The sequence below is a fragment of the Tubulanus polymorphus genome, chromosome 3, assembly GCF_964204645.1.
Source record: "Tubulanus polymorphus chromosome 3, tnTubPoly1.2, whole genome shotgun sequence".
In the NCBI taxonomy this organism is placed as follows: domain Eukaryota; kingdom Metazoa; phylum Nemertea; class Palaeonemertea; order Tubulaniformes; family Tubulanidae; genus Tubulanus; species Tubulanus polymorphus.
In genome coordinates this window covers 19,480,838-19,493,797 of record NC_134027.1, presented here as the reverse complement: position 1 = coordinate 19,493,797, position 12,960 = coordinate 19,480,838, and the positions used below count along the sequence as shown (strand labels likewise).

Below are 12,960 nucleotides of genomic sequence, written 5' to 3'. Positions count from 1 at the left end.
TATAAAACAGGTGGATTTATATGTTAGATTTTGGGATGTTGACAGAGGTTGTATTGGTAGTAGATATTTAGGGACAGTTTTATGGGTCATGCTGCTCAGATATTATTCTTGATGCTTTGGTAGATTATCTAGGCAAATCTAATTTGTCTTTAGAGAAACTGATCAGTCTGAGTTCAGATGAGCCGAATGTGAACAAAGCTGTCCAGGGAAAGATGGATGAACTGTGTGTTGAGAAAGGTGGTAGTAACCTGATAAATACCGGTTCTTGCAATCTACATGCTGCCCACAATTCCTTCAAGGCAGGATTTTCTGTGAAGGAATGGAAAGTCGATGACTTCCTGAATTATGTATTCTACTTGTTCAAAAAGTATCCATCTAGAAGGGAAGACTATCAGAATACCGGGCGAGCAATTGACTTTGCAGGAATCTTCATACAAGCTGTTCAGTAGAGGTAACAAGTCATTCTTCCGAGCAACTGTCCAGCTGAAGAAACTAACCTTGGAAAATACCCTGCTTCGGGATGCCGTATGCCTCCATCTGTTGTTAAAAGAGGAACTAAAACAACTCATATGATTGTTCCACACTTGTCGACTGTGTCTCAGTTCTGTGATGATGTGTTAGGTAAATGGAAGGAATACTAGAAAGAAGAAATAGAGAGGAACTGGTTTGTTGAGAATGAAGGCAGTCTTCCAAATGGTGATTCTTTTGTCACATTTCGGCCTGTAGATCAGTATTGGAAAAAATCTGTCTTCTCACAGACAGCATGGAAAAAGCAAAATACTCATCCCTCATATATTATAAACCGGTTAAATCAAAGAAATTTGAAGTATACCTTCAATGCTTCTTAAATAGAATATTTTTGTTGTAATCAGCTGGGAAAATAAAAATTAGTTTTTTTCTTTTCTGTTCAAAAATTTCCTTTGATTAAGTTGAGATTCCTGCATCACAGTCGCTAAAGATACGCGGTGGGGTCTTTTGGGCTAATTGAGCCAATGGAATTTCATGTAATATGTCCTATTACTGGCATGCAGGTAGCTTGAATTGGTCATTTATTGAAGTAACTGATAATAAGTACTGAATAACTATTTCAAAGATTGAAATATGCTGTATAATACAGAAGTTCTTCGAATCGGAAAATATAGAGAGCACAAGTAGAATGTCCCATTTATGCCTGTAAAAATATGAATAACCGTTGAGTATTGGGACTAACTGTTAACGTCATATGTGAATTATGTATCAAAATTTAACCAAATCGGATCGCCATCTTTTAAGGGTTAATCTTGTTAAAAAAGTAAACAATCATAATCAAGTGTAAACTTTATAATATGTTAATGACTCTGCCCGCGTATCGTGTAAATATATCATGTAAATTAAATGTTTATGAGATTGTGATTGAATATAGTTAAAGAATTAAATCTTATCTATTCTAGATTCCTAATGAAATTTAAGATAATGAGTGACAATTATTCATCTAATGTCTGAATTGAAATTATTCTTTTTTCTAAGATTATTCTGATTATTAACAACAAACCAAGTAGAATTATCAACCTTTGAAAATTCAAGACAATTGATGACAATTCTTAATTCATTTTCACAGAAAACAGATCGGGTCCTCTCACGCCATCTGCAGAATATTCTGAGCTTGACACGCCATATAGAAGGCATCGTGGTTTTAGGAACTTTTTCTAATGGTATCCGTAGTAAGAAAAATAAATTATTTCCTCGTGATGGGTGGTACAAAACACGGGTTCGTACTGTCATACACTGTGGAACGCAACAATCATTCGGGATACGAAGCGTTTGTTCGAGAAAGAATCAGAGCAAGTGTCATCCATTGATTCATGCGGTAGAAATAGGTTGTTATAGGCAGCATTAACTCGGGTACGATAAAACTCATTCATTGTTGTTGTCACTTTCAAAAACCCCATATATGAAACGTACGTAACACATGAATATTTCTAATTAGGATAAGATAGTCATAGTCGTGTTGATGATACATCAATCCCGGTAAGAATTCATATTTCGCCACGTGAAATGCCCGATGATACGCGGAATGAAATGCCCAATGATACGCGAAATGAAGTCCATTCCCAAGGAATGAAATTTCCGATCGACAGCGGATTGAGACGAACGAAAAGGAAGGAATTGGCTGAAAGGTAGCCTTTAGGATAATTCTCATTTGATGTGCTGTTTTAACCCCGACATACCGGCACTCCCGACATACCGGCAATCCGACATACCGGCACTCCCGACATACCGGCACTCCCGACAATCTGACATACCGGCAATCCCGACATACCGGCAATCCGGCATACCTACACTCGCGACTTTCCGACACAGTGGCACTCCCGACATACCGGCAATCCTGCAAACCTACATACATACATTCCAGTCATGATCATACCAGGACAGTTGCTTTGAAAATATTTATTTGAAAGGCTGGGGCGTTCGGCTCCTAATTTTTCCCTTTAAAGAGGTGCTGGGATCATGGGGCGTTCGGTTCCTAATAATCCCCGGTAGAGAGGTGCCGGGATCGTGTGGCGTTCGGTTCCTAATAATCCCCTGTAAAGAGGTGCTGGGATCGTGTGGCGTTCATTTCCTTATAATGCCTTGTAGAGACGTGCTGGGATCGGATTACCGGTAGGTCGGCATTGTCGGGTACGTCGGATTCCCGTTATGTCGGGATTGTCGCATTGCCGGAATGTCGGGATTGTCGGATGGCCGGTACCCGGGAGTGTCGGAATGTCGGGATTACCGATGTTAAAATTCAAATACAGAACTATGAACCGAATCACTCATTCATTTTATCTTAAGCTTTCGAAATGAGGCACTATATTACCGTATTTCCTACGTGATCCGTTATTACATTAACAAATACACTTGCAACTTATCTCGAAGAACCAAATTGCAAATAATGCATAATATGCATATTACTTATAATACTTATAATATGCAAAATGCATAATACATTACTTATTATAAAATACCTATTACAGAATGGTACAGATAAGGCGGATTTCGTCGTGTATCCGTATTCAAATTGGAAAAGCTATCTGCACGCCATGACAATGAAAACGACGTGGGCATAGTCCGGACCACAGCAGACAGCTTGGTACGACAAATAATTATTTATACTAGTTCTCTGGCTTATACAGTTAGTGTGATAGATCCCGACACAAATAGGCAATATTCCGATTAAAATAGGACATTTACAAGACCTGCATCATGTTGCTCAGACCTGCGGAAAAAAGCGAACAAACTTTCGAAGAAATCCAATTCCAAAGTGGGTATAGGGAAGTAGCCAGTCACCAGGCGCCATTTTGAGGCGGTCCCGCGGATCCCGCATTGTTGGAAAGATTTTAACTTTTTTTGCACTAAAACCTCTAGCGCGACTTATTGTCATTCATTCCCCTTTTGCCACAACTATCTAAATGATATATCGTTAGAAAGGTGACATTTTCTGTTTGTGTTTATTTCATTTTTCTAGGCTGCAACAATCGGACCGTTACAGTTTTGAAATAAAACGTCACTTTAAGGAAGACGGTAAGTTAACCAAGCGCGAGGTAGTTAACATCAAAGTCAATAAGTCATTCGACCCGCGATCGGAAATTGGAAATGTTTTTGAAATGTACATATTCTAGATTTCGACGCACTGTAAGGACACTTTTCCAAACACGCTTCGACCCGGGGAGGTGAACGACGACGACGACGACGACGACGACGACGACGACGACGACGACGACGACGACGACGACGACGACGACGACGACGACGACGACGACGACGACGACGACGACGACGACGACGACGACGACGACGACGACGACGACGACGACGACGACGACGACGACGACGACGACGACGACGACGACGACGACGACGACGACGACGACGACGACGACGACGACGACGACGACGACGACGACGACGACGACGACGACGACGACGACGACGACGACGACGACGACGACGACGACGATAATAACAATAAAAATAACAATAACAATAGCAATAGCAATAGCAATAACAATAACAATAACAACAATAACAATAACAATAACAATAACAATAACAATAACAATAACAATAACAATAACAATAACAATAACAATAACAATAACAATAACAATAACAATAACAATAACAATAACAACAACAACAACAACAACAACAACAATAATAATAATAATAATGATAATAATTGACATTTATATAGCGCAGGTATCCAAACAAGAGTCTGTCCAAATGCGCTCCAAACTTGGTATTATTACCCCCAGCCTATAACTCTATTCCATGTATCAGTCATCTCTCACAAATTACTCATTTAAAAAGATATTCGACTCCTTATACTCAGAAAAAAATCTGTACTAGCTTTTGTTTATAATTTCACCTAGCATTTCACCTTGTCCCGGACTGGTGTTGAAAAAAATAATTCATTAAAAAATGTAAGTAAACTGTTATAAATTCTCCAAATGTTTGTTTTAAATAGATTATTTTGTGGTAAATAACTACTCAGAAAGGATGAAATGAACATTTAAAAAAAACATGGAATAAATCGTGATGGAAATCTTTATTTCGCTTGTCCCAATTTTTTTCTCATCTACGTCACGCTTTAGAAATAATGTTGCCTAGCAACAACAAGATATATTCACACTGTCACGTGATCACCAATGAAGCGCGGGGCGCGCCATATTTGAATCTAATCAGTAATCAGTAAGCAGTAGTTTAGACGTGTGACCAGCGATGGTCTTTCGTCACTAATTGAAGTTGATGTAATTCGGTTAATTTGATAAATACGATAATTTGTCTTTTGACCCATGATAAAAATTTCGTCTTTTGTTTCGTTGAAAGTGCGCGAGAGGTCGCTAAAAGTCGTGTACGTCTGCTCCGGTCGCTTCCCAGTATTTATCGAGGCGGGCTTTGAGAGAGTTTAGTGAAGGTGCCTCGATTACATCGGCGGGTAGACTATTCCATTGATTTACGATTCTGAACGCGAAGTAGTGCCTTCGTAGGCTGGTCTTACATCTCAATTTTCGAATCATTAGTCTATGACCACGGGTGCGAGTGTTTGTTTCCAGCGGCGGTACGAGTTCCTCTGCATTTGAGTAAAGATTGTAGAATATCTTGTACGCTTCGATCATGTCGTCCCGCTTTCTCCTGTGGCTCAAACTAGGGAGTTTAAGATATTCGAGTCTTTGCCTGTAAGGAAGTGAACGTATATTCTTGAGAAGCTTAGTTGCCCGACGTTGAACCGATTCAAGTTTCAAGATGTCTTTACGTAACGACGGGTTCCAAACTGCAACGGAGTATTCCAAAATAGGGCGAACTAAGGCTTTGTAGAGTTTCAGGAATAGTGATCTATCTAAATGATTGAAGGAATGTCTTATCGTATAGAGTACCCTGTTGTTATGTTGGTTATGTTGTTTATATGGGATTGGGGTTTAAGGTCGTTTTGGATGAGGACACCTAAGTTACGTTCTTCACTACTCGATTCAAGTGTCACGTACTGTCCTGTTTCGTCTGTCATTTTATATTCATACGGTGGGTGGCGTTTTCCGATTCTCAGACATTTACATTTTGCCAGGATTAAACGATAGTTGCCAGATTCGAGACCAAGATTCGAGTTTATTTAAGTCACTCTGTAGTGTCTCACAGTCGGAGTTTTTATTCGGCGGTAAAGCTTACTGTCGTCGGCGATCATCTCGATATGGCTGCTTACGTTCTCCATGAGGTCATTTACAAAAATGAGGAAGAGGGTCGGGCCTAATACTGATCCCTGAGGGATGCCACTCTTGACTCTGGTTGGTGCGGAAGACTCGTTTTCGATCACAACTCTTTGTGTTCTGCCAACCAGGAATGCTTCGAGCCAGTTTAACAGGCGACCAGTTATTCCGAAGTTTCGTGCCTTCGGCGTTTATGTGGTATCGAGTCAAAGGCTTTTTGAAAATCGAGATATATTATGTCAACGGACTCTCCGTCGTCTAAAAATTTAGTCCAGTTGTTGTGACATATTAATAGGTTTGATGTGCAATTTCTCTTAGGGAGGAAGCCATGCTGATTTGAAGAGACGATGTTTTCGGTTGCCAGGTGGTTCATAATTTCGTCCCTAATAAGTGTTTCTAATATTTTGCAACATATGCATGTGAGACTAACTGGTCTGTAGTTGGATGCTCTGGATTTATCGCCCTTTTTATGGATCGGCTTAACTATCCCCATCGACATCGATGGCCTAGATCCCATCGAGGGCCTCGCTATCTTGTCGGCTATTTCTTTCAACAGTCTGGGGTGGAGGTCGTCTGGGCCTGGGCTCTTGCTCACTTTGAGGTTTTTCAGTTTCTCTAAAACTGATGCAGTTGTGACATGTTGATCCACATGGTCTAATGTGCTACCTACTGTCAGCGGCGTAGGGTGGGGGATGTTGTGAACATCCTCTGTAACGAACACACTGCTGAAATATCTATTTAAAATCTCAGCTTTTGCGGTGTTTTCCGTAGCGATGCCCTCGTCATGAAGAATGGCTGCAACTTTTGATTTTGTTTTAGTCTTTGACATTGTGTATGCCCAGAAGGCTTTGGGATTTGTCTTTGCCTGGCATGCCAGTTTATTTTCATATCTTTTAGTAGCTCTCCTAATTTCAATTCTAGCTTTTTTTCTCAAGGTATGGTATATTTCGTTATCTTGATTAGTTTTAGTTTTCAGGAATTTCCGCCAGGCTTTTTGTTTGTCTTTGATGGCTTTCATTGTTGTTGGTTCCATCCATAATGGTTTTTGAATCCAATTTCAACATTGTCTGTCGCCTCGATTTTGTTTGACAGTTCTCCCGTATCAATGCTCTGCCTCATAGTCGCCGCGGTCGTATTTATGTATCACCGTGGATGACACTGGGGGTTCTCTATATTTAGCGCTGTACTTGAAGGTGATAACTATGTGATCGCTTTTTCCTATGGGGTGGTCATAAGTTACTTGATCAATGGCGTCTTCACGGTTTGATAGAATTAGGTCTGAAAGACTCGGCTGTTGATTAGACCTGTACCTAGTTGGTTCGTGTACGAAAATCGTAGTGATCGCGCGCGATCCACTCAATATCCTCCGAAAATATGAATCTTCACGAGTTGAGCGACTAAATCGGGAAGAAATTATGTTGGTTCAATGTCAGTTATTTGTAGTTTAAACGTCCTGGTTCTCGTACGACTAGACCACTCCTGCGCATGCGCACTCTCTAGCACAAGGTGATTACCAAAATAACATTTATCATATTGAAATTCTCCGACGATATGTTATATATAAAGCGTACTATTATGAAGACGTTTAGGATATATATATATATATATATATATATATATATATATATATATATATATATATATATATATATATATATATATATATATATATATATATATATATATATATATAAATATTATTGGGCTTTCATGAATTATACCAATAAAGCTTTCGGGAACATAGTAGTAGGGTTCAGTTATCAGCGGTTAAACAATATCAACAAGTAGTGCATGGAAGCTGGTGTTTTCATGGCCAGTATTGCATTATCAGACAACCTGCGTGGATATGCACATACATGAACATAAATAGAAATTATATAAATACACAAGTGTGGAAGTGACGTATGTGTCTACGTAGGTAAACCAAATATGGTGCGGCCATGGACTCCGTTGAGTGCAAAAGTATATTTTTAGAAAATTGTGACGTGTGCAGACACGTCATCGCCCATATATGGATGGGAGGAATGTTGTGACGTATGAATACGTCACAATCCATGAATTCCAAGCCATGTGTGGAAGAGGACTTGCACACGTTACAAAAGAGAAAGTAATATAAATAGGGAGGTTTTGTAAGCACGATAGTAGAGCTCCGGGGAATGATCTGTATACATCTAGTAAGAAGAATAAACGAAAGATAACTTAAGCAATTGTTAAGTTATTTCTGGAGCCGTGTAGAAGTCAAGACCAAGGACGGAGATCTGATCTAAGAGAGTGTCCTCGCAACATCATCAAGAAGAATTATTACCACGACGCTAGTTGGACAACCCAATCCGGATTCAGCACTGGAAGATATACGAACCATAACATAGGTGGAGGAGAAACCATACACACAACATTGGTGGAGTAGAATCCATCACCACAACACTGGTGGAGAACAGTGGTGTATCCTGCACCACTCGCTGCCAAGCGATCCAGTATATTTGGTGAGTGAACACGGGGTGAAAGTAAAAGTATAAGATGAACGTTACATTGCGTACATTTTATTCATTGACATACAAAACATTACCGGTTAGATTAAGATATAAAATCAATGTAAAATTATAATTTGCTAATAGAACATACAAGTGTGATTAAAATATGCCAAGTGGTCATCAGAAAAAAATATCATATAAAATTGACTATAATCGTGTTATCAAATAAAAGTGAAGTAGAAGTCATTTGTTAAAATTCATTAGACAGGAATTCATAAATGAAAACTAGTGGTCCAGAGACACCATGCTCACTTAGGAAGTGGTTTGAAATGCTCAACAATCGGTCAAACTCGCCATTTCTCAACGTCCCCTGGTGAACATATACAAATACCAAGTCCGTGGTGGTGAGAACATAACAATATGTAATCCCAATCCATGTTTCCTGACTGCATAACAATGGACTGATCCAAACACCTGAAATCTGATATATTAAAGGTCTCTCTCCATAGTATTCCAATCAAAAATTTCTATGTTGCATGAAGACAATAAAGAAGCAAGAAGCCACAGAATTCAGACATATAATGACCTCTTTAAGAGCAAGAAAATTCATAAAACAGGCATCTAGTTTCGGACCAAACCAATTGTTATTGTGGCCCTAAGGGCATTATTATTTGCTAATACAGTCACCCGCTGATATACTGCCCTCCCACATACCGCCATCCCCGCCTACCGCCAGGTTTTCTCAATGTACATCTTTATAAAAATACATGGTAAAACACCCCCGATATAGCGCCATACTCTCTATACTGCCAAAATTGTTCTGCACCGATGTGATCGTGTATTGGGGGTTGAATGTACTGTAAAACAAACGTGTGTGATTAAGATCATGCAGGCAGTCAGAAGATAACAAAACAACATATTAACTATAATTGCATGATCAAATAGAAATTCATACGGAAAACCCAAAGACACCCCAAAATAAAAGAATCTTCAACATTTCCCACTGAAACATCAAAAATGTGCAAGTGTGGATTTGCGGGACAACTGGCCATCTTGATTCTGATCGGGCCACTTTAGGGCCACAGGTGCATCAAGGATAGGTACACACATAAACCAAATATCAAGACCATACATCAAAGTGTGTTGAGAACTTCTCAAAACTAAAATTTTGACCAACATCGGTAGGCCTACAAAGTGACCGATGACAGACAAAAGTGAACACAATAACCAACAGCAAATTTAGTCCCAAGTGGGTTTAAAAGAATATTTTTCTAAACACGAAATTGCACAAAAGTAGAAAGCCCATATTCCGTTAGTCTGAGATGACCAGCGAAAATCGCCTTACAATTCTTTTCTAGCAGTAGTAATTTACTGATTTTTTATACACAAATATAATTGTTTACATCTAACAAAAGATACTCAAGTAATCATCTGACTTGAATAGAAGCTTTCTCAAATGAGATTAAAACTGTAAGAGGTGAGATCATTTTTGTAAAACTCAAAAAATACATATTTACTAATTTGCATAATTTTTGAATAATTTCCAAAACTTGCTCTTTTACCAATGTACTTTCGAGGCTAAGATTTTAATAACTTTTTGTAAGTTGGGTGATAAAATGAGTAATGCATGGTATTTGGAAATAAACATTTGTAGGTTCATATCGATCTAAAATATATGTAGTGTGGCCTTAACACAGGTGATGTTTCGACGATAGAATATTTGTTGAATGGTGATAATGGATCAAATTTCTGAAGGGGGTCGGGACCGCTGCCTATACAAAAATCCAGATGCAGTTTTTCTAGACAGGAATATGATGCCATGTGGCCAGTGAACCATCAGCCTTTGTTGGACTTTAGTGCGACCAAGGCTAAGATGACTTATTCACAAAAATACATAATTAAGTAATCAGCCCACCGTCCCATGTATATTCTGAAATGATAAAATGTCTTTATAAGTGCCTAATTGCCAAATTTCAAAAATATGTGGTACCAAGTAGGTACAATTACCTAACAATGCTCATGAAATGGGTCTTTGCATCATAAATTTCAAAAATTATCTTCTAAAACAGATACTGGCCTCTATCAAGTACACGGCAGCTGAGATTTGGAAGGTTTTGATGTTCCATCATTATTGACATCATTCATAATTGATTGTACACTAACAACTCCAAGTATAAATGTTCCTAATACAATGAATATAACGGCAGTTATCACTAGAACCCAATACTTCCAACGTTTTATTGAACTCTCTTGAGCGAAAGCCACTTGTAGCAGACATAAACCTGAAACAAAAGAAAAATACAACAAACATCAATAATGCAATCAACAACTAGAATAAGGCTATGCCCTGCACCACATTCAGCACCGCATGTGTAGTAACAGGGTTAGAAGTGAAAGCATTGGAAATATTGTGGCTGCTATTATTTCTCAAAAATAATATTAGGCAATGGGTGTACGAAGGTAAAACAATTGTGTGTCAACAGTTGCAGCCTCTAGCTGTCTTCCCCTAGTGGCCATAATTTGAATTGCACGGACTAAATTTCAAAGAGGGTTCTGCCCCAAGTTATGCCCTACTTGTGTACCAAGTTTGAATGAAAAACCAGTCAATAATTGCAACATCTAGGCTGTTAACATTTTTTGACGCCTTATAAAACGTTACCATTATGAAACCTAAACAATGTTAACCATTCAGCGTCATTTTACAAACGACAGCCGTAAATCGATGTGCAAAACGTCACAGGTCTATGTGTACACAAACAAGCTATCTGGCAAAATATTATTGACATAGATGTAGAATGGCTTCCTGTGATTATATAATGACCTATATTTGAACGTCGAAATGTTATATTGCATTGAATATCATTAGAAGACGTATTGTAATAGTAAAGGATGTATGATTATATCAGAAGCTGCAGGCATAAATAGAAATGATAAGTAAATCGGATTATTCGGTTAAATTGCGGATGTATACACGATTTCGAAGTCTGATATAAAAGTCAGATCCTGACGTGGGCATGCCGGTGGAATGACGAAGCTATCTACGATGTGTGTAGGGCCGGCGTGAATTTCATCAGCGGCTACAAGCGGTCAAAATGAAAATGTGTAAACACATAATTTCAATATTCAAACGTTTTAGAAAATATGTTTGATATTAGGAGTATGCAGGTTTCGTGAGATTAGCAATTTATAATAGCATAGCTGTCATATACGGCTCCGCGTCCTCTGATGGCATGTGTATTAGGTGACAATTCAATTCAATTCTTTATTGATCCTTATTACATTGAAATTCCGGGATAAAATTCCCAAATTCAATAAATACAAATTTTAAAATAAATTAATACAACATACATGACACACGGGTAATTCATACAGAACAACATACGCATGTTATTTTAAATGACAATGTCTACTTCAACCCACCCAGACTCAAGACTCTAGGATATCGAGTGACAGCCAAACCCGTCACCCGGGCCCGGGGACCGGGCCGGATGGCTAGGCCACACGATATGCTCGAAGTCATGATGAAGCAGACATCAGAAGAGCTCGTTCTTCAACCATGGAGGCAATGAAGTTGCAGACCAGCTTAGAGGCATAAGTAAATGAAGTCGGTCGCAAGTTCGCGATCAATTATTGAGAATTTTCAATAAAAAAATTTAAACCACTACTAGAGTCGAAGAGCTGTATCATCTACCCAATCGCCAAATCTCATCATTCCCCAAATTTATTAAAACTTCGATTTCAAATTTGCAATTCCACATTAGCTTAGCCCAGAAATTCTACATTTTTTTCGCAGGCGTCAAATAATTTTCTAAAATTAATTTTCTTGTTCAATTTGTGCCCTGGTGGCCGTAATTTGAATCGCATCAACTAAATTCTAAACAGTTTTCTGCTTCAAGTAATGCCATTTAGTGAACCAAGCTTGAAAAAATCAGTCGACACTTGTGGCCCATAGGATGTTATTCATGTCAGCCCCTAGTGGCCATAATTAGAATCAAATCGACCTAATTTTAAATAAAATTCTGCCCCAAACGATGCCCTACTTGTGTACCAAGTTTGAAAAAAAAAATGTATCGACCATTGCAGTCTCTAGGCAGTTAACATCAGTTGCGGCGGCAGCAGCAGCGTTTCCGGGCAGCGTTTTTCAAATGTGGCTAAATCTATAAGTCCCTTTCAACTTTAGTTGAGCCGGGGTTAGAAAAATTTACGAACAGTTAGTTTTGTTTCAAAAGTCGGAAATGCCCGGGATCCAGTTATTTCATTCTTAACACGAAATTGAAGACACACAAGATAAATCAAGAAGAGACAGACTGTGGACGATTTTCAATTTACCTTGTAGAGTGTTAGCAACTTACCAGGAAAGAGAAATATAAATAGTGCCGCTAGACTGCCTAATAGTGATATCACAACTCCAATGTTTGGTATAAATACCGCGAGTGCTAAAGATGACAAAAACCAAATAGTTGTTTGAACAATTCGCCTTCGTTTCTCATGCATGGCAATTTCATCAGGAGGTAATTTCAACATTGAGCACCAAACGCTGTCAAGAGCTGATCTGAAAAAATACAGACATATAATTAATCAACACAGATACGCATTAATTATCTAATCAACAAGATCAGGAGCCACTTCAACACACTACCATTATAAAAGATCTTGACCTTCCATGTCAGCTGACAGTGTCATGAAGGGCGTCTAACTTTTCTGTTATTGCCTCAGTGGTACAATATATCTCATAGGCTAGTAGGTTCATTTGGATTAGTTTCCAG

At 38.7% G+C, this 12,960-nt stretch overlaps 1 protein-coding gene across 7 annotated transcripts in view; it reads right to left on the bottom strand.

Annotated features, from left to right (window-relative positions):
* Positions 1-8,262: 8,262 nt before the first annotated feature.
* The window catches only part of LOC141901866 (sodium-coupled neutral amino acid transporter 7-like), a 41,620-nt gene continuing 36,922 nt past the window's right edge, over positions 8,263-12,960 (bottom strand). For 6 of the 7 annotated variants that reach the window (XM_074789402.1, XM_074789401.1, XM_074789397.1 and 3 more), the window contains 2 exons: positions 12,547-12,746; positions 8,263-10,476 (listed from right to left, as the gene is read on the bottom strand). In XM_074789402.1, coding sequence (XP_074645503.1) covers positions 10,277-10,476; positions 12,547-12,746 — 400 coding nt within the window. In that variant the 3' untranslated portion in view covers positions 8,263-10,276. The remainder of the gene's footprint in view (positions 10,477-12,546; positions 12,747-12,960) is intronic. The other variant, XR_012618866.1, reaches the window with a different exon arrangement.